Source organism: Dendropsophus ebraccatus, chromosome 4, assembly GCF_027789765.1.
Source record: "Dendropsophus ebraccatus isolate aDenEbr1 chromosome 4, aDenEbr1.pat, whole genome shotgun sequence".
In the NCBI taxonomy this organism is placed as follows: Eukaryota; Metazoa; Chordata; class Amphibia; order Anura; family Hylidae; genus Dendropsophus; species Dendropsophus ebraccatus.
Window position 1 is genome coordinate 20,367,577 of NC_091457.1, and position 22,341 is coordinate 20,389,917.

At 44.8% G+C, this 22,341-nt stretch overlaps 1 protein-coding gene across 1 annotated transcript; it reads left to right on the forward strand.

Annotated features, from left to right (window-relative positions):
- The first annotated feature begins 6,957 nt into the window (after nt 1–6,957).
- LOC138789494 (transmembrane protein 272-like) lies at nt 6,958–21,706 on the forward strand. The gene is made up of 5 exons (XM_069968167.1): nt 6,958–7,009; nt 7,246–7,279; nt 10,929–10,988; nt 19,135–19,317; nt 20,474–21,706. Exons 1-5 carry the CDS (start codon nt 7,001–7,003, stop codon nt 20,656–20,658), a joined length of 471 nt encoding a protein of 156 aa, XP_069824268.1. The 5' UTR covers nt 6,958–7,000; the 3' UTR covers nt 20,659–21,706.
- The last annotated feature ends 635 nt before the right edge of the window (nt 21,707–22,341 follow it).

Below are 22,341 nucleotides of genomic sequence, written 5' to 3' on the forward strand. Positions count from 1 at the left end.
CCCCTATAGTAGATGGCCCCCTTTGCGGCTGCCCCCTGTGTGTTGCCCCCATATAGTAGTGACCGGCCCCTATAATGACTAGTAGAGATGAGCGAATACGATTCGATTGAGATGGTATTCGATCGAATATTGCGATATTCTAAAGATTCGAATTCAATCGAATAGTGTGACGAATATGCGGGAAACATTCGAAAGCCCTCCCATCGCACTTGGCGCTTTTTTTTAATCCAATCACCATGCAGGGAGGCCGTGAGGGACCCTGGGAGTATGCACGCAGGGCGTCTACACTCATTGGATGGCTGAACCACATGACCTCGAATATTTAATAATTGACTTCCGCCTCTCGACCGCAGATGCGCTTTTAACCTAGCCAGGGAGAGATCTTCGAGCAGGAAGAGATAGGTTTTATTAGCATTTTGGCTAGGCAGGATTACTACAGAACCCAAAAGTCCTTTTCAGGGCTAAGATCCAGCGAAAAAGTCATCTCTGGAGTCTGCATCCAAAGCACTTCTCAGTGCTAAGAAATAGATGATATAACAGCAGCAGCAGCAGCAGCAGCTGTATTCATTCCAGTACCCTGTGTGTACAAGTGACTTATAGTGTCCCTGGTTTAGCCCACTAAGGGCGCGTAAACGTTATACATATTGTGCCAGTTGCCCAGTAAAAGGCACGTGATACCTTATTGTGCCAGTTGCCCAGTAAAAGGCAAGTGATACCTATTGTGCCAGTTGCCCAGTAAAAGGCACGTGATACCTTATTGTGCCAGTTGCCCAGTAAAAGGCAAGTGATACCTATTGTGCCAGTTGCCCAGTAAAAGGCACGTGATACCTATTGTGCCAGTTGCCCAGTAAAAGGCACGTAATACCTATAGTGCCAGTTGCCCAGTAAAAGGCAAGTGATACCTATTGTGCCAGTTGCCCAGTAAAAGGCACGTAATACCTATAGTGCCAGTTGCCCAGTAAAAGGCAAGTGATACCTATTGTGCCAGTTGCCCAGTAAAAGGCACGTGATACCTATTGTGCCAGTTGCCCAGTAAAAGGCACGTAATACCTATAGTGCCAGTTGCCTAATCTCTGCTCTGCTGCGGCCTAGTGTTCGTACAGCGTAATGCATGATACGGGCGAATAACGTGACGCTCTACGGACGCACATTGGAATCATGTATGTAACGCTGCGCAAAATACGAAGGCAATGTGTGAACATTGCCGTAAACATTCGGAAAGCGTTCGCAAATATTTTTCCTTAGCAACTGCGGAGAGTGGCATTATACTGCGATTTTGGGGTGTTGGGTGCACCCAGGCATGCTCCCCCAGATGTCACAGTGTCATTCCGGAGGTGTTGGCATCAATTAGGGAGGTTTTATGGGGAACTTGGTGACCTCCAAGTGGTCGAATTTGAATTTCCAAATGCCGAGAATTTTTTTCCTATGGACTATAATGGGATTGAATATTCGTTCGAAAAGTCGAATATCGGTGCCTATTCGATTCGAATTCTCGAAAGTTGAATATTTCACTACTCGCTCATCTCTAATAACTAGATAAAAATAAAATAGCAAAAACAGACTCTGCTCTTACATGCTCCCCCATTGCTGCTCCTCTCCTGGTGAGTGCTCTCCTCTTCTGTCTTCTGGCACAGGCAGAGAGTGGTACAGATGCTGCCTGTGTCAGACGTTGCAGCCACCTTGGTGTAGAGCAGGGGTGGGGAACCTTTTCCATGTCAAGGGCCGGTCGGGCATTAATAAAATCATTCGAGGGCCGCATACCGTGCGCGGCAGTTAGTAGCGGGGGTTTGCAGCACCCAGGACAAGGCATAGTATTGTTCCCCTAGTGCCCCTGCTATTGTAGTTAACCCCCAGTGATGCCCCTTGTAGTCTAGTTAACCCCCAAGTCATGTCCCTGGTAGCCTAGTTATTCCCCCCCCATCAGGCATGTCCCTGGTAGCCTAGTTATTCCCCCCCCATCAGTCATGTCTCTGGTAGCCTAGTTGTCCCCCCCATCAGTCATGTCCCTGGTAGCCTAGTTGTCCCCCCCCCCATCAGTCATGTCCCTGGTAGCCTAGTTGTCCCCCCCCCCATCAGTCATGTCCCTGGTAGCCTAGTTATTCCCCCCCATCAGTCATGTCCCTGGTAGCCTAGTTATTCCCCCCCCCCATCAGTCATGTCTCTGGTAGCCTAGTTGTCTCGCCCATCAGTCATGTCCCTGGTGGCCTAGTTATCCCCCCATCAGTCATGTCCCTGGTAGCCTAGTTGTCCCCCCCATCAGTCATGTCCCTGGTAGCCTAGTTGTCCCCCCCATCAGTCATGTCCCTGGTAGCCTAGTTGTCCCCCCCCCATCAGTCATGTCCCTGGTTGCCTAGTTGTCCCCCCCCATCAGTCATGTCCCTGGTAGCCTAGTTGTCCCCCCCCCCATCAGTCATGTCCCTGGTAGCCTAGTTGCCCCCCCCCCCATCAGTCATGTCCCTGGTAGCCTAGTTGTCCCCCCATCAGTCATGTCCCTGGTAGCCTAGTTGTCCCCCCATCAGTCATGTCCCTGGTAGCCTAGTTGTCCCCCCATCAGTCATGTCCCTGGTAGCCTAGTTGTCCCCCCCCATCAGTCATGTCCCTGGTAGCCTAGTTGTCCCCCCCCCCATCAGTCATGTCCCTGGTAGCCTAGTTGTCCCCCCCATCAGTCATGTCTCTGGTAGCCTAGTTGTCCCCCCCATCAGTCATGTCCCTGGTAGCCTAGTTGCCCCCCCCCCATCAGTCATGTCCCTGGTAGCCTAGTTGTCCCCCCCCATCAGTCATGTCCCTGGTAGCCTAGTTGCCCCCCCCCCATCAGTCATGTCCCTGGTAGCCTAGTTGTCCCCCCATCAGTCATGTCCCTGGTAGCCTAGTTGTCCCCCCATCAGTCATGTCCCTGCTAGCCTAGTTGTCCCCCCATCAGTCATGTCCCTGGTAGCCTAGTTGTCCCCCCCCCCCCATCAGTCATGTCCCTGGTAGCCTAGTTGTCCCCCCCCATCAGTCATGTCCCTGGTAGCCTAGTTGTCCCCCCCCATCAGTCATGTCCCTGGTAGCCTAGTTGTCCCCCCCATCAGTCATGTCCCTGGTAGCCTAGTTGCCCCCCCCCCCATCAGTCATGTCCCTGGTAGCCTAGTTGTCCCCCCCCCCCCATCAGTCATGTCCCTGGTAGCCTAGTTGTCCCCCCCCCATCAGTCATGTCCCTGGTAGCCTAGTTGCCCCCCCCCCCCCCCATCAGTCATGTCCCTGGTAGCCTAGTTGTCCCCCCATCAGTCATGTCCCTGGTAGCCTAGTTGTCCCCCCATCAGTCATGTCCCTGGTAGCCTAGTTGTCCCCCCCATCAGTCATGTCCCTGGTAGCCTAGTTATCCCCCCCCATCAGTCATGTCCCTGGGATCCTAGTTAACCCCCAAATAAAAAAATAAACATTCCTCTCACCTTACCTCCGCTCCCACGCTGTCCAGGACCTCTTCTCTCCCAGGTCCTCTGTGCCGGTCTTCTCCTGCAGGCAGCGCGCGATGAAATGACGTCATCGCGCGCGGCCCGCAAGAGACTAAAGACACGCGCCGCTCTGCTGGGGAAGAAGCCGGCACAGACAGCATCCTCCGGTGTCCGCCAGCTGTCACAGACACCGGAGGATGCGGTGTATGCCGGCTTCTTCCCCAGCAGAGCGGCGAGCATCACAGGGGAGCTGCGGGCCGCGGGCCGCATCGGGAGGTCTCAGGGGCCGGATGCGGCCCGCGGGCCGGAGGTTCCCCACCCCTGGTGTAGAGCTTGTCTGTTAGTCACCATTTGTCTTTTGTAGAGTATATCATCTTAAATGGTCACTGTTTCAAACAGCTTTCCTCGATTTCATAGTTTGCATGATCCCTAACATTCTTGTAAATCACTCAATTCACTACAATGACTTCTTACCCCTCAAAAAATGCTCTAAGGTCTTGGCCACTAGGTTTCTCGCTTTTCAGCAATATGCTACTCACTTCCCGTTTTTAGGGGAATTCTGTCTTTAGTAACAGACACAGCAAGACAAAACATGGGAAATGGGTGTGGGGCAAAGTATGTGCTCTGTGCAGAAGAGGGACTGAGAGAGAAAGACTGTGTACCTGCAAGCTGTGTCTTTTCTCCAGAGGATTCTTTCTGTCTCTTTAAGATAAATCAAGACTTTCTTTCCCAACTTAGCAGCATTCGCTGGAGTGCTTAGTATAACCATTCCCTGCTCTGCTGTTGCTTATTTAATTTCTGCTCACCTAGTACCTTGCAAATCCAGTGCATAACCCCCTTTCCCCGATATGCCATCTATAAGCATGTACTGTGTAAGTAATTAGCGCAGCGCAGTTTCAATCAGTTCACTGCACTTTTTCCAGCACTATATTATGTCATAGCAGAGTGAAGTATGTGCTGTGTTGTGATTGGATAGACAACTGTGTGTATACTATTGGCAAATAATCCAGCTCTAGCCGAGAGCAATATGTAATGTGCTGTGAAGGACTAGAGAAGTAGGGTAAGAAATCCTGAGTGTGTACTACTGGCAAACAGCTCAGCAGTAGCAGATAGGAATATGCATTGTGCTGTGATTGGCTGGGGAAGTAACGGAACAGGTCCTGTGTGTGAACTACTGGCAAAAAACCTAGCAGAAAGTATTTACTGTGCTATAATTGGCTAGAAAAGTAAGGGAGGAAGTCCTGTGTATTTACTACTGCTAAAGAGCCCAGCTCTAGCAGACAGGAGTATGTATTGTGCTGTGATTGGTTAGAAAAGTAAGGGAGAAAATACTGTGTGTATACTACAGGCCAACAGCCCAGCTCTAGCAGACAGGAGTATGTATTGTGCTGTGATTGGTTAGAAAATTAAGGGAGGAAGTACTGTGTGTGTACTACTGGCCAACAGCCCAGCTGTAGCAGAGAGGAGTATGTATTGTGCTGTGATTGGCTAGGGAAGTAACGGAACAGGTCCTGTGTGTGTACTACTGGCAAACAACCTAGCAGAAAGTATTTACTGTGCTATAATTGGCTAGAAAAGTAAGGGAGGAAGTCCTGTGTGTATACTACTGGCCAAAAGCCCAGCTGTAGCAGAGGGGAGTATGTGATGTGCTGTGATTGGCTATAGTACAGGAGGAAGTCCTGTGTGTATACTATTACCAAACAGCTCAGTGGTAGAAGAGAAGAGTATGTATTGGCTAGAGAAGTAACGGAACAAGTGCTGTGTGTACTACTGGCAATCAACCAAGCAGAAAGTAGCAGAATGTATTGTGCTGTGATTGTCTAGAAAAGTAAGGGAAGAATATCTCTGTGTGTACTACTGGCAAACAGCCCAGCTCTAGCAGAGAGGATTATGTATTGTGCTGTGATTGGCTAAAGAAGTACAGGAGGAAGTCCTCTGTGTGTATACTACTGCTAAACAGCCCAGCTGTAGCAGAGAGGAGTATGTAATGTGCTGTGATTGGCTAAAGAAGTACAGGAGGAAGTCCTCTGTGTGTATACTACTGCTAAACATCCCAGCTGTAGCAGAGAGGAGTATGTAATGTGCTGTGATTGGGTAAAGAAGTACAGGAGGAAGTCCTCTGTGTGTATACTACTGCTACACATCCCAGCTCTAGCAGAGAGGAGTATGTGATGTGCTGTGATAGGGTAGAAAAGTGAGGGAAGAAGTCCTCTGCATGTACTACTGGCAAACAGTGCAGCTCCATCTAAGAGGAGTATGTACTGTGCTGTGATTGGCTAGAGTAGTACAGTAAGAAGTCCTGTGTGTGTTCTACTGGCATCTCAGCAATGGCCCCGCTCCCTGAAACGCTGAGAATGAGAAAGACACATACATGATATGAGGTGCAGTACATAAATGGGATTTTATGGCTAAAGTAAAAAAAAGACGTAGGAACATCCTTGCAATACAAAAAGGTCACTCAAAGGGACATGCAGTACCAGAGGTCTAGGAATAAACCGATCCATTCCCTGCTTGTCTAGTCTAATAGTGGGATCTCACCTATCATATGCTATTTATATTGTGTCAGTCCATCTTAGTTCTTTGCAGTATCAGATATACAGAATTTTACAGGAGACCACATAAGGGGTTAAATCTATAAATTTCAGCAGGAAACGTGGCTGGGAAATTGTGTAACTCTGATCTCTGTACTTACACAAGATAGGCAGAAAAACAACAATCCCCGTGTTACTACACCGGCTGACATCTCCATTGCTTTGCCTTACAAGTGAGTATTTTATATTGTTTTTTTTTTTTTTTCTTGTAGTATGCTGTTTGAATAAGATTTGTAAAGGGGGTCGTCATAGAAACGGTCAACATGCAGGAAATAAGAGAAATGATGCATGTGTGTGTATGGCTGCAGCGAGCACGCACAAGGACGGACGGGCTGAGGACGGCCGATAGTAAAACCTCATCATTGGAATAGATGGTTTCATAGATAGGAGAGAAAGGTTCTTATACAGAGGGAGGGCGATTCATTGAGAAGGAGGGAGGTGTTCCTCCACCGTTCAGCTCAGATTCTCTGCTGTTGCTATGGGAAGAAGACATTTCAACGCACTCAAAGATACACTACTTCGACTCCAGGGGTGGGAAAGGGAAGGGGGAGTGCTACTTGTGAGGGCAAGCAACAGGGCAGGACTGACCCCTTATGGAATAGCACTAGAAATCCCAGCTGCGGAATCTTTTTTTTTTTTTTTTTTTTCAGCAAAGGGTTAAGGTTGGCGGAACATAACATTGAGAGGAAAAGGGGGATTCTCAGAGGATAAGATGTAAAACAAAAGAGACAAGATAATGCTGTGTTATATGACTGCGGAGTGGAGGGATTGTCCTTCTGTCCTTATATACTCCCGCTCAGTATGACTCCAAAGAATACTTCCTCTTATCCGTTATACTTGCCGCTCCTTCCTATAGAAGATATAGCTCTTTCCATTGTGTTACTCTACTGAATAACTTGTTCTGTCTTGTTTTGTTTTTGTTTTTTTCTCAGATCGCTCAGGAGCCTGGGGGGGGGGACACCAGCTTAACCAGCAATGGCAGGGGTAAGGATCTGCATGGAAAAAGAGATTGGATTTAGTCTAACCTTGTTCTTCCAGTGTCTGGGGAGAAGCTGACAGTGCTGGAATGCCGTCGCCTCTCGCTGGACCGTCGTTGCTCTTCTTCACTGCTCCGCACCTGTTGCTTGCCTTAGAACGGAGAAAGTTGCAGCTAGAGAAATAGAGAAATGCAGGATTTTTTTTAATGGGTTTGATCTGATGTCTTGTATTATGTCTTCCAGAATAAAGTATGCTGCAAGCCTGACCTCTACACTGGTAAGTGACCGGCTTATACCCTGCAATATACCCTGTAGGCCCTGGCAGATGTGCAATGGTAATGGTGTGTGCACTGCAACAGGCCTGCTCATTCCCCGGTGTATGGCAGCTGCTATACAAGCACAGACTGAATGTAAGAACTGCTGTTATATATATAAATATCTATATATATATATATATATATATATATATATATATATATATATATACATAATCATTGACCTTCATGTGCTTTATGATAAGATTGTGTGAAAGGGTTAAATGTAGCAGGCACTGGAAGGCAGTGGTGAAATAGTTTGGTGCATGATGCAGCAATGTCTAGAAAAGGAGGAAATCAGCCCCCCCTCTTTATTCTGTTACATTACCAAAGCCCCCTTTACTCGCATGGTAGGTGGTCCCACAGTTGATGCGCAGCAAGGACAGACTTCACATTTATTAGGCTTTAAAGGGGTAGTTTACCTTAATTTTTTTTTTTCAAATTTTAGTCAGAGATTTGTAATTTACTTCTATAAAAAAAAAATGTTAATTCTTCCAGTACTTATCAGCTGCTGTATGTCCTGCGGGAAGTGGTTAGTGATGAGCGGACCGTCGGTCCGAGGGCATCTGCGCTCTATCAGCATGCCAGTGATCCCGGCCGCATAGTTGCGCTCCCGGGAATATGCAGCCTGGATATTCCAGGGAGTTCCAGATCGATTCCCTGGAATATCCTGGCCGCACATTCCCGGGAGCGCAACTATGCGGCCGGGATCACAGGCATGCTGATAGAGGGAACTGCTTTCGGACCAAAAGTCCGAAAGATTCGCTCATCTCTAGAAGTGGTGTATTCTCTCCAGTCTGACACAGTGCTCTCTGCTGCCACCTCAGTCCATGTCAGGAACTGTCCAGAGCAGTAGCAAATCCCCAAAGCAAACCTCTCCTGCTCTGGACAGTTCCTGACATAGACAGAGATGGCAGCAGAGAGCACTGTGTCACACTGGAGAGAATACATCACTTCCTGTAGGACTTACAGCAGCTGATAAGTACTAGAAGACTAGAGAGAATACACCACTTCCTGTAGGACATACAGCAGCTGATAAGTACTGGAAGACTGGAGATTTTTAACAACCCCTTTAAAGGGAATCTAGGCATGGGTCTAGCTTGGTGATGAATTCTAATGGGGCAGCCATTTATCTCTATTTTGAAAGTCTTCTGCTGCATGAATGATAAATGTTACTTCTTCTAAATAGGTAAATTAGAGAGTTTGGTACACTGGGGGCGATCCTAAAGCCGATCCTGTAGCCCCCAGTGCACCAATCCACCCATAATGGGGCTGTGCGGTGAGTGGTGGCAGAGAGTGATGTCACTGCAGAGCTAGCTAAAGGTTACGTCGAACCTGCAGCCAGATTCCCTTTAAAGGGGTCGGCCACTTTATAGTAACATTGCTCAGTGTACAGTATTAGTAGGTGTACTCACTGTATATACTGACAGCAGCTTCCTGTGTACCTCATAGAGCTAATATCAGACTCCCCTCCTCCAAGCTGTGCTGGGGATTTGCTATTGTTCTGGACAGTTCATGTCATGGACAGAGGTGGCAGCAGAGAGACTGAAAGCAAACAACATTTCCCGCAGCACATACAGCAGCTGATAAGTACTGGAAGACTTGATATTTTTAAATAGAAGTAGATTATAAATCTATATGACTTTCTGAAACCAGTTGATTTGATAGGAAAAGATTTTCGAGGGATAACCCCTTTAATCAGAACAGTGATATCAATGGAAAATACAGAAACGCATTTCAGCCACTGCTTAGGATATTGAACCATTTTTCATGATACTTCATACTAACTACTGTACATAATACTGTAGCGAAATAATATGTCTGCACAGCTGCAGTTTCTATCCCGTGGGGCTTATGTGTAAACATATATTAGTTGCCTAATTAGATGCCTCTTCTCCGGGCTGTGCTGTCCTGCTCTGTAGTGAGTATGTCCTTAAGATGGCCAACATGGAGGAGCATGGGACCATGCCCCACCCCACTGTCCATTGCTGAGCCTGTATATGCCTATGAAGGAAATGTTGTTTGCTTTCAATCTGAGACAGTGCTGCCACCTCTGTCCATGACATGAACTGTCCTGAGTAGGAGCAAATCCCCACAGAAAACCTCTCCGGCTCTGGAAAGTTCCTGTCATAGACAAAGGTGGCAGCAGAGAGCACTGTGTCAGACTAGAAAGAAAGCAACATTTCCTGCAGGACATACAGCAGCTGATAAGTATGGGAAGACTTGAGATTTTTATATATAAGTGAATTACAAATCTATATAACTTTCTGAAACCAGTTGATTTGAAAGAGAAATACTTTTAAAGGCTAACCCCCTTTAAAGCTGGTGACTGTATAACCAAGGTTACCAGTACAGCACCTTATTAGAAAATCTAATAACATTTAGCTGTATTGATAAGAGCCTATAGGCACAACTTTTTGACACCAACCCACCCACCCCCAAACCCATATCACAATCGCTATTCATCACGACACATCTAGGGAGTAAGTGGGTTTTCCAATGACGGCGAAACCTATTTTCAACTGTCTTAAAGATGAACATATATAGATAGATAACGTTATTTTACGACCTTTCTGGGGTCTTTCATGCTTTCCTTCTGATTATGTTTGCGTGATGTCTGCTTTGTTGTCTTCATTAGCCCAATTTCCTGTCTGGTGTACGTCCCATAATGAACTTCCTGTTCCTGTCAAACACTCTAGCCAGGAATTTACTTAACTGTATGTTCCTCCCACTACACCTTCCTTATGGGATAGAGATAGAGTTGGCTGAATCTCCAGCCACAGAGTACAGCAGGAACAGGAAGTTCATTACATAACATAAAACAGACAGGAAGTTAGGCTAATAAAGACAACAGAGCAGATTGTTTGCATCACAACAGACGGTAGTAAAATATATTCAACAATATATGTCAGTTTATTAGTTGAAAAACAGTTTCCTCATCCAATCAAACCGGGATCAAACTGATTAACTTTACTATTTTTTTTTAAATTTGTGTAACTCTCCACAGTATTCTCCATGTATCCATACTGTTTTAAAGGGGTTATCCAGAATTAGAAAAAAAGCTGTTCTCTTGATCTTGAAAAACAGCGCCACCCCCCATGCTCAGGTTGTGTGTGGTAATAAAATTCAGCTCCATTCCCTTCAAAATAACTATGCTGCAATACCACACCCAAACTGAGGTCAAGAGTGGCGCTGTTTCGGGAAGAAAGCAGCCAAGTTTTTTTTCGAATCTCATTAATCCTCTTTGAAAATTTGCCCACCAAAACACAGAAAAATTAATGAAAAAAAAATAGCCTTTTATTGTATCAGCAAGACAACACTATTCCTAGCGCATTAAATTACTCTTGCCTTTTCTTACATAATTTAGACAATTAGTCAGTATAGAAATTAGCAAGTAGTGCCCTTTCTGTTTAGTGGTGCGTAGGTTTCTGCCATCCGTGCGGCACATAAGCTCAAACAGCAGCAGCCCACACTATATTCTGAGCTGTGTAAACAGGTAGTCAGTAAACCAGCCATCCTCTATTGTTACAGCAGGATTCTGTGTATCTTCTGCTGCAGGAGGTGAAAGAGTTAACAATAATTTCAGATTTTAACATCATTTTTTTGTTACAGTCGGTGTGTGTCTCGTGATTACTGTGCTGTGCATAGCCGGGATTTCCTTCATAATCATTGGTGAGTTCTTAATCTGGATATTGTGGTTGTAACTACTGTGTGAAGTCTATTACAATCTGTTTGAATAGAGAGATGTGCTGTGACCGTAGAGATGATAAATTATAGATAAAACGGCAAGGATAGAAAATGCCTAAAAGTGATAGGGTGGTAAATTCACACACACTTAATTTCACGCTGAAGACTGGATGCTGAGGAGTTCGGAATCTGTCACTAGGTTTATTCCACCTTAAATGAGGGCGGCATAAGCTAGTGACAGATCGGTGTATTGCTTTCATAATTTTGTTCAGCCGTTCTCCTAATATGCAGGAGAATAGGATTCTTGCCGCACCACTTTTGCTGAGTGGTGTGGCAATAGTAATTTTCTGTCATCCAGCTGCTGATTGACAGGTGACTGCCTATACACAACATAGATAGATAACTGTAAATCAGTAGATGGTGGGCGGAGTTTTCTGCTCCTCATGAATATCCAGGATTACTGAGCCCATGCACATAATGGAGAGGACTACTTATTGTCCATGTTATTCAGGAGGATATCTCTGGATCAGCTGCACTGAACAATCTAAGTGATACATCATTCTGTTCAGCTTCTCTGTCACTAGTTTATGCTACCCTGTCTCAGTCTCTTTAATTCTGCACCAGTGACAATCGTAAAATCTGGGTACCCTATACATGTGCAGACTACCCTATTAACAAGTCTCTAAATAAGGGCCCTATTCCACCGGACGATTATCGTTCAGATTATCGTTAAATCGTTCGAATCTAAACGATAAACGCTCGGTTGAAATGCAGTTAACGATTGACGACCGAGCGAGAAATCGTTGATCGCTTTATAAGACCTGGACTTATTTTTATCGTTGCTCGTTCGCAAAACGTTTGCAAATCGTTCGCATTGAATAAGACGTCGTTCGCAATATATACGAACGCAATAGCGAATAAATAGCGAAGGAAAAACGATCGCAATTACGATCATAAGTAACGATTATCGTTCCATGGAAATGAGTGAACGTTTTCAGGTCTTTCGCAATAGCGGTCGTTTGAGATCGTTAATCGTTAACGATTATGCAAACGATAATCGTCCAGGTGGAATAGGGCCCTTAATCTCTAAACCTTATATAATACTTGAATAATCCCTTTCATATGGACGTAATTGCTGCACATCATGATGCCTTGGGACCTCCTGCAGTTCCTCATGGTCAGGGCATCTGGGTGTTTTGTCTGCACCTTCTTTTTGCCCCTCCGCAGGCTTCCAGTTAGTGATTTGTATGTACCATTTCAGTCCCCAGTCTCGGAGACAACATGTTTGTGTGCTAAAAGACTATGAGTGTGCTTTGGCAAATAGAATTTCTCAGCATACTTTGCCAGATCTCATCATGCTCAGGGTTTGGGAAGTAACAAGCGTCTGTTTCTTCTGTGCTAGTTTGCCCTCTAGATTTCTAATCATCTGTCCAAAAACCTGTCGGTATCTTAGGATTGACTCTTAGTGACTGCCTTTCCCTGTATAATAACTAATGCCTATGTGATACGGCCTTTAGGGTATGTTCACATGTGCAGTTTTGCTGCAGATTTTCTGCAATTGATTGTATAGACTCAGAAGTGCACATTTTCTGCAGCTGACCTGGAGCACATCTGCAGGTGCAAACATACCCTAAAGGTCGTATTACATGGGCCGATCCATGCTGTAAACCGGTGCTGATCTACTAGATCATAGAACCTATTTCACAGCTAAGTGATCATGTGGCCAGGGCTTCACCAACAATCACTAGATCACAGAACCTATTTCACAGCTGAATGCTCATGTGGCCAGGGCTTCACCAACAATCACTAGATTGTTTGTGCAGCCCTGATTTTATTTACCCATTAGCCACACATCTCCTACTATTCACATACATGTGTGGCCGATGGTGGATTCCACTCTCCCCCGGTGTCCTCCATCATCTTTGGTTTTCATCTCGGCTGAATGATCCCACCTCCACTTACAAGATGGACTCGTCTCAGCAGGCACAGCCCGCTCAGCCAATCACTGGCCTTGACGCTGTTCCATCTCAGTCAGTGATTGGCTGAGCAGGCTGTCACTGCTGAGATCACCCGAAGATGACGTAGGAGGGCACCAGGGAAGGGCGGAAAAGTAAGAATAGGCTCTTTGTTATGGTCTCCTCAAGGGAAGCAACATATTAAAAGTTTAGAATGTGCAGAATATCCCTTTAAGAAGCACTCAACTTTTTTTGTGGTCCAAGCTTTTCCATATACTCACCCAGACTGATCAAGTTCTCACAGCACAGTGTTGTTCCAGTGCTCCAATGCCATTCAGTCTCTGCTGGCATCCGCAGCGGATTTTACAGTGTGGATTTAATGCTGTGTTCATTTAGTCAAATCTGCTACTGATCCGCAGCAGAAATTCAGCTGCAATACGGTACATGTGAAGCTACCCTAAGGGTGCGTTCGCATGTACAGGATCTGCAGCAGATTTGATGGTGCAGATTTGAAGCTGCAGATTCAAAGCAAATCAATTCTGGGCCATCAAATCTGCTGCAGATCCTGTACGTGTGAACGCACCCTAAGGCTATGTTCACACTACGTAAAACAACAGCCGTTGTTTTCACCGGCCAGAAGTTTGCGGTCAAAACAACAGCCGTAGAATTACGAGCATACGGCCTGGTCGTGAAACAGCGGCCGTTGTTTAATATTGCTTCCTAGCTTTAATCGGGCTGAAACATGTCATTTCATTGAAACACTGCAACTAGCCAAATAAACCACTCAGTAAATTTTTGACATTAAATCAAGTTGAATTTGGCCGAAGTAAATTTTAAGTGTCCAGCCGCATTGAAATTCACGGCCGTAGTTGTAACATTACTGGGTCTGTACGAACTACGGCCGTAGTCTTATGCGCTGTGTGCATTGTATGACCGAATTGCTATATCGTAGCATCCTCAAAACAACAGCCGTAGTTTTGCAGTGAAAACTATGGCCGTTGTTTTACGTAGTGTGAACATAGCCTAAATGTGATCAGCCTGGGCGGGTATATGGGCAAACTTGCTGCCGGGCCGCAACAGAAAAAGAAAACAGAAGTCCGGTGAAAATTTTTATTAAAGTATTATATTGCCCCCCAAAAGTTATACAAATTCCCAATATACACTTATTACAGGAAATGCTTAGAAAGTGCTTTTTTCCCTGCACTTACTACTGCATCAAGGATTCACTTCCTGGATAACATGGTGATGTCACTTCCTGGATAACATGGTGATGTCACTTCCTGGATAACATGGTGATGTCACTTCCTGGATAACATGGTGATGTCACTTCCTGGATAACATGGTGATGTCACGACCCGACTCCCAGAGCTGTGCGGGCTGTGACTGCTGGAGAGGATGATGGCAGGGGGACACTGAGGGACACAGGGCACTGGAGGGGCACTGAGCATCCCCCTGCCATCATCCTCTCCAGCAGCCACACAGCTCTGGGAGTCGGGTCGTGACATCACCATTTTATCCAGGAAGTGAAGCCTTGATGCAGTAGTAACTGCAGGGAAAAAAGCACTTTATGTGCATTTCCCGTAATAAGTGTATATTGGGGATTTGTATAACTTTAGGGGAACAATACAATACTTTAATAAAAATATTTACCGGATTTCTCCTTTAACCCATAGCTGCACCAGGACATTACGACCCCCCCCCTCTGAACTGCCCCGATCACGGGTGCCGCATGTAGCCCAGGATCGCGGCTATTAGCGATCGCCGCGCCCGCTAATTAAGTACTTAGAAGCAGCTGTCAAAGCTGCTTCTAAATACTTGCTCATCTCCATACCTGGTGGTCTAGTGGGGGGATCACCCCCCCCCCCGCGGCGCGATTGCGTGGGGGGGGCGATCCCCGCATCCATCCCGGGCCGGGGTCTGCGCCGTAATCTTGGTAAAAAAAGCTATGCACCAAAGTCCATATCGGATCCTACCCCTCTGGTGTGGGAGACCAGAGGGCCAGGTAAGGCTCCTGTCCCCCCTCGGTTTAGACTGAATCCACATTGGCTCAATTTGTTGGACGATGATGTAATGATTATGAAAGAGATGGAGGATTTTATGGAGCGTAATGTGGGTTCGGCAAGAATACAAGTAGTGTGGGATACTCTGAAAGCTTATATGAGAGGGATACTGTTTAAGGGTATTTGTGGAAAAAAAGAAATTATTTAGGAAAAGAGAGACAGCCCTGGTTGATAACATTCGTAAAGCTCAGGAAAAGTACTCCTTTAATGGGGGACAGGAATATTTGAGCTGCTTGAAAACAGCACAGGAGGAATATGCTAGCTATGTTAGGGAGAAATCGCAAAACATAATGCTATTCTCAGATAGGAAAATCTATTGGGAGGGAAATAGACCTGGGAAGCTTTTGGCTAACCTGGTACGTAATCAGACAGAAGTGACAGAGATTAAAACTGTGCGAACTGAAACAGGAGCACTGACAAATGATCCAGATAAAATGACTGCAGAATTTGTTATTTTTTTTTCCAATCTTTATTCCTCTATTAACCCAAAGCTTGATGATACAGAACAAAATTTATTTGAACAAGAGATGGAATCCTATCGCCCCATTTCACTCTTAAATACAGATTATAAGCTGCTCTCTAAACTGTTATCTAGGAGGATGAATGGGGCGATGGAGGTAGTTATTGCTAAGGATCAGAGTGGCTTTAGACCAGGCCGCACGGTCTTCACCAATATAAAACGTACGTTTCTCAATATGCAGCTAAGGGAAAAAGAAGATCGGGCATTGGCGGCACTAGATGCCACAAAGGCATTCGATCGAGTCGAATGGGGTTATCTGTAAAGAGCTTTACGGAGTTTCGGTTTTGGTGATGGCCTGATTGGCATGATACAGCTGCTATATAAAAATCCACAAGCAAGGATTAATATCAATGGAGTCTTGTCTGCACCCTTTAGAATCAGTAGAGGCACCAGACAAGGATGCCCCCTCTCCCCTATTTTATTTTGTCTTTATATAGAACCCTTGGCAGAATGGGTACGTAAATGTTGTCCGTTTCGCGGTTTTGGTGTTAGAGGTGAGGAGGAAAAAATATTATTATATGCCGATGACCTGCTCCTCTTTGTCTCCAACCCCAGGAAAAGTATTCCAATAATAGTGGAAGGTTTTAGGAATATAGGGGGACCAATGGGGTTGGAGATAAATTGGACCAAGTCATCGGTCCTTTCGCTGGATGGCGAAGTGAATACATCTATTGAGGGACTCAAGATTCTTGCCTGGGAAGATGAGTTGGAATATTTAGGGATGGCTATAACAGCAGATCCCAACCGATTCATAGAAAGGAATCTTTAAAAAGTCGTTACCAAAATTCAAGGAAAAGTGAAGGTCTTGGAAAAATTGCCCTTATCCATGTCCTCAAGAATAGCCTTAATAAAGATGGTGGTACTCCCCCAGATTAATTTTTTTCTTTCAGCCTCACCAATATGAATTAAGGGTGCCTTCACACCTACTGGATCCACAGCGGATCTCAATTCTGCGGATTCAAAGCGAGAACCGCTGCGGATCCGGTATCATTGACCCCCTATGATAGCACATACTCGCAGCGGGATTGACATCCCGCTGTCAGTATGTGCTTTAACCCCTCGCTGTCCGCAGCCCCGCCGCCCGAATCTACCATCCCCGGCCGCATCAGTCTATCCCCGGCCGCATCAGTCTATCCCCGGCGCATCCCCCCATCCCCGGCCACATCCTTCAGCCTGCCGCCGCCTGCATCTCCGATCCCCGGCGCATCCCCCCATCCGCGGCCACATCCTTCAGCCCGCCGCCGCCCGCATCTCCGATCCCCGGCGCATCCCCCCATCCCCGGCCACATCCTTCAGCCCGCCGATGCCCACATCTCCGATCCCCGGCGCATCCCCCATCCCCGGCTGCATCCCCCCATCCCCAGCCACATCAGTCTATCCCCGGCGCATCCCGCCGCCGCCCGCATCTCCGATCCCCGGCGCATCCTCCCATCCCCGGCCGATTCCCGCAGCCCGCCGCCGAGAGCATACAGTACCTGCTCCAGTCCCGCTCAGATCAGCATGCAATGTGAATCAGGAGGTGTGCATATAGACAGTCAGGGAAGGGATTGGTTTGGAGAGCACTTGTGTAAAATATGGAAGACGATAAAAGAAATTTGTAAGGTTAAAAGCAGTTTGGAATTTACAGCTATATGGAATAACACGATGTTTGGTGAATTCGGGAAAATCCCCACTCAAGGGTATTGGAAAAAAGTACATATGGTAAAAATTATAGATTTTTTTAGGGATGGGAAACTTAGAGAAGAGAGTGAATTAGAGGATGGGAGGGACTGGGGGCACAGATTTAGATACTTACAAATAAAACATGCTTTTGAGAATACTCTGGATAAAGAGATATTTAAAGTAGTTTACAGTGATAGTATAGAACAATTGAGGTGTATTGATAAAGGGAAACACTTAATTTCTAAGTTGGGTTTTAGAAGACAATGGGAGGGAGAAATAGGGGCACTGTCGGTTGAGACATGGGAGAGGGTTACTGGGAGTTTTAGCAAAGTATCATCTAATCCGCAATATAGATTATCACAATTTAAAATTATTCACCGCGCTTACTATACCCCAAAGTTCATGAAACGTATAGGGCTAAGGGAGAATTCTCTATGTCCACGATGCAAAATGGAAGAGGCAGGTTTGGGTCATATGCTCTGGTCCTGTCACATAATAGAGAAATATTGGTCAGAAATATTTAAAGAATTACAAAAAAGAGAGCTATTAAGGTATCCATTAGATTTTGTAGAGGCGGTACTGGGAGATAGCGGAGAGAGGATTAGCCAGGGAGGTCTTATGGATAAAATTCTTTTTCAGGCAAGACTAATAATTTTGAGACACTGGTTGGGTACCTCAGCTCCTACTAAACAGGAGTGGATCAACCAGGTTAATAGAATTAAAACATTGGAGTGTCTATGGGGGGGAGGGAGGATGAGAGAGGATAAGTTAAGTAGGATGTGGAGAGCTTGGTGTGCGGAGGAGGATGGATGACAGGTTTAAGAGAGGAGGAAATTTGGGTATAATTTAATTTTGGTTTGTTTGGGTCTTTTTTTTTTCCAGGCTGACCAAGGGGGGTGGGAGGATATAAAAGGTGTTCTTTTTTCCTTTTTTTGTAATACTAACTGTACAAAGTTGGCGGGAATGAAGATATTCTATTAGGGCTCGTTCACACAGAGCAAAAGCAGCTGAATTTATGCGCGTTAAAATAGGTACAGAGCTAATTTCCATTGTGTTGAATGGAAATTCTGCTCTGCAGTTCACACGGTGGAATTTCCGCACTGAACTAATCCGCTTTCCGCCAGAAGAATGAACATGTTCATTCTTCCGCTAGCGGAAGCCTATGCAAATCAATGGGGCTCTGATTTTCTGTTTCAGCGCGGAATATGCGCGTATTCAGCGCGGAATACAAGCGTAATACAAGCGGAAATTACTCGCTGAATCAGCGCGGAAATGGGGAAAAAAGGGGGGGAGGAGGATTCTAGTATATATTCTGGTATAGTCTAGTTTACTCGCCAACTACTTGCTGAATTTCAGCGCTGAATGCATGCGGATTCAGCGCGGATTCCTCGAGTATTCCGCGCTGAATTTGGCAAGAGCTGATTACGAGCTGAACACTTTCCTAGCGGAATACGCAGGGATTCTGCTTACATTCTGCTTATATTCTGCTCAGAACTCAGCGTCAGTTGATTTCAGGCGGAAATATTTCCTCGCGTAATCCGCCCCTTTTGCTCTGTGTGAACGTAGCCTAATTCTATTGTTCTGTATATGTTATATGTGACTATGATAACTTTGGTTATATGTATGAAAAATTTGAAAAGAAATAAAGAAGTTAAAAAAAAAAGTAAATCTTTGTCCTGAAAAAAGCCCACCACTCTATTGATAGAAAAGTAAACATTTTTGGGGTCTTAGAAGGTGTGAAGGGAAAAAAAAAACAATGGAAATTTTTGAAATTCATGTGTTGGGAAAGGGTCAAAATTAGGTCAATACTCAAAATTTTGACGTGTAGTCGTCCTTTTTTTCTGAGCACTGTGTGATAAGGGACCATGTAATTCTCACTGAGTCTTCAGGATATTTTGTACGTGAAGTGGGATTAATGGCTTGTTTTCACACAGGGGCAGTCTACCTGGATCAATGTGCGCTAGAGAGACACATCCCTATCTATGTGCTGGTACAAGGAGTCATCTTCCTTCTTATTGGCTGCACACTTGTGATGCTACCTTCAAATGACAAGTTCTTCTTGTTTTTCTTGTTGTTCTCTACGCTATGCATCTTCTGGTTCTGTTGGCTGATAACGGGTAAGAACTTACAGACTGGAGCTCAGTGATATGACAGGACACCTTAGAGAGACAGTGGGAGTCCGGCTTACCTGCTTGGCAGCCTTTTCACACAGTTATAGGGGAAGGTGTCAATCATTGTGTGTGGGTGTGGTAAGCAGGACCTCTACCCCATTATATTATATCGCCTGTATGTGGCAACTTCGCGGTGGACACTTTTGTTCGTCATGGAAGAAGTAGCCTCAAATAGAACTATTAGGGAAATTTAAACATCTGTAAAACACTGTCCGGACAGTATTCTGCGGAGTGGACCATGGGTCTCTCTGCATCAGCATTCATTAAGATGCCCAGAGTTCTGAAACTGTTTAAATATTTGCACTGCTGTACTGACACACTGCCATGACAACAGAAAACCGCCTCAAGAGAGAGAGGGAGGAGTCAGGGAGCTGGAGACAATACACATTTTGTAGTTCTTACATTTTCAACTTCCTGTAAGGGGTAAATCAAACAAAAACACACTGAAGTAATATTATTGATAAGATATATAACTTACTAATATAGTGTTAAGGTCAAAGTTTTAGTTCAAATAAATTATCACAGTACCTTTTTAATACAGAGGCTGCTCAACTAGACAACATCGAAAGCTGCATTATAGTAATCTTGTTTGTCCTTAAAGAAGTTCAACGAAAAGTCTTGTATTGCCCCCCAAAAGTTATACAAATCCCCAATATACACTTATTATGGGAAATGCTTATAAAGTGCTTTTTTCCCTGCACTTACTACTGCATCAAGGCTGCACGTCCTGGATAACATGGGGATGTCACTTCCTGGATAACATGGTGATGTCACTTCCTGGATAACATGGTGATGTCACGACCCGACTCCCAAAGCTGTGCTGGCTGTGGCTGCTGGAGAGGATGATGGCAGAGGGATGCTCAGTGTCCCTCCAGTACCCTGTGTCCCTTAGTGTCCCTCTGCCATCTTTCTCTCCAGCAGCCACAGCCCGCACAGCTCTGGGAGTCAGGTCGTGACATCACCATTTTATCCAGGAAGTGACATCACCATGTTATCCAGGAAGTGAGGCCTTGATGCAGTAGTAAGTGCAGGGAAAAAAGAACTTTTGCTGGACTTCTCCTTTAAAGTGTTGCATGTATCTAACTCTGAATTCTTCTTCTAGGTAGTATTTGGGTTTTCCATCACTACCTCTCGTACCATGGACAGTGCAATGACGTTTTGTACCTCTTTGCTTTTTGGACCCTTATTATACAGTACATTGGGCTAGGTATCGCTTTTTTGGCATCAGTCATTTACTGCTGCCTCTTTTGTATCATGCTGTTGGCTTGTTTGGCTGTCAATGGCTAAAAACAGAGAAAAGAAGAACTCGGACTTTGCGTTAAACTTGTCGCGTTTTGGTACTGAGTTCTGGAACAGAACTTTACCAGAGGATTGAGGACAGGTCAACGTTAGAAGATATGGGATTAATGTCATCAATCTGGAAGGGCTGCAATGTCTCATCACGATGCAGCAATCCCGCTAATGGTTTCATGTGGCTTCAACAAAAGTGTAATCGACTTCACATGCCTGATCATCAAAATGATCCAAAACAAAAACAGCAATATAGTGACCAAAAGAAGCTCTATGGTAATGCTGCTGCTGACTGGGAGCACTTGACACTCATCTTTGTACTTACTACAAGCCTAAAGACTATCACGAGGTACCCAGAGCCTCAATATCTCAACACTGTGCATGAATGCTACTAATTTTGTTTGCACTTTAATGGCTTCTCATGGAAAGCAGACAATGTCTGCTCGCTGCATTTCAGTTCATATGTTTATCACTGTCTTAAAAAAAAAATAATAATTATTATTTTAAATCCACGTAGATTTTTTTTTGTAACTGTTAACTGTGGCATAAAAAAGGTAAAAATAGGAACAGTGAAAAACATTACAAAAACCCTTAAAAAGGTCAATAATCTAAAAAGACCAACTGCACTAATCTAACGAATATTATTTGGTTGGCAATTGACCTTCGAAGCAGTCATTCCTTTGAAATAAGACACAAGAGTAATGCAAACTATTATTCTAACACTATGCGTGCAAAAAATCTTTACCCTTTTTAGAATATTTTCACCTCTCTGGTCTCTTCACTTTCTAGTGTGATCATGTGACCAGGAAGCTGCTGTGTTTCCCAGGAGCTCTTCGTAACACTGTTTTCCTGTTTCCCCCCACTGACCTTTATAGAAAGTAGTCCCTCACACACAGCCCTGGCAATCTCACTAATAAATAGTGTTTTTTCTATACTTTATACTCCCTAACATTTTATCTTTCTTACTTATTATTTGTGCTCTATATATGTCTTTCATGCACTTTTATAAGTAAAGTAGGAATGGGGAACCTTCATCCCTCCAGCTGTTGCAAAACTACAATTCTCCTCATGTCCAGACAGCCAAAATATTGGCTTTGCAGGCATGATGGGAATTGTAATTTTACAACAGCTGGAGGGCTACAGGTTCCCCATCACTGATCAAAAGAAAAAAAAACACTTAACACATAGATCAGTTCTCTCTGAAAAAAAGAGATTTCTATGAAATCCCATGTAGTGCTCTTTTACATATACAAGCTACTGGCAGTGCATAAAGGAAGTATATACATAGGTATCGATGTACCTGGTGAGAAGGCCAGCAGTAAAACATGTGTGTCCACCAGTGGAGGCTGCAGAGGGTGGACACAAAAATCAGCAGAACATGGGACAGCAGAGGGCGCTACCACAAAAAATAATTTCAGATATCTCATAAAGGGAAGAGATAATTTAATCAATTGGTATGGATGAACTATTTTTTTTTTTCATACCTACTGTTAAAATTCATACAATATTTTTAATGGGATAGCCCTTTTAATGTAATATTTATGCTTTTTCTAATGCATAGCCTCATTGAACAGTTACCATTTGATCAGTCCACATGTTACTGCATCCTATGTGATACATATCGCATACTTCTACACTGGAAGTCTGTATGAAGTCCATTTCTAATCATTTTAAAGCAGC

Coding starts and splice junctions, on each gene's coding strand:
- LOC138789494 (XM_069968167.1), top strand. Junction 7,280..10,928: donor CAAGCCTGACCTCTACACTG/GTAAGTGACCGG, acceptor TTTTTGTTACAG/TCGGTGTGTGTCTCGTGATT. Junction 10,989..19,134: donor GATTTCCTTCATAATCATTG/GTGAGTTCTTAA, acceptor GTTTTCACACAG/GGGCAGTCTACCTGGATCAA.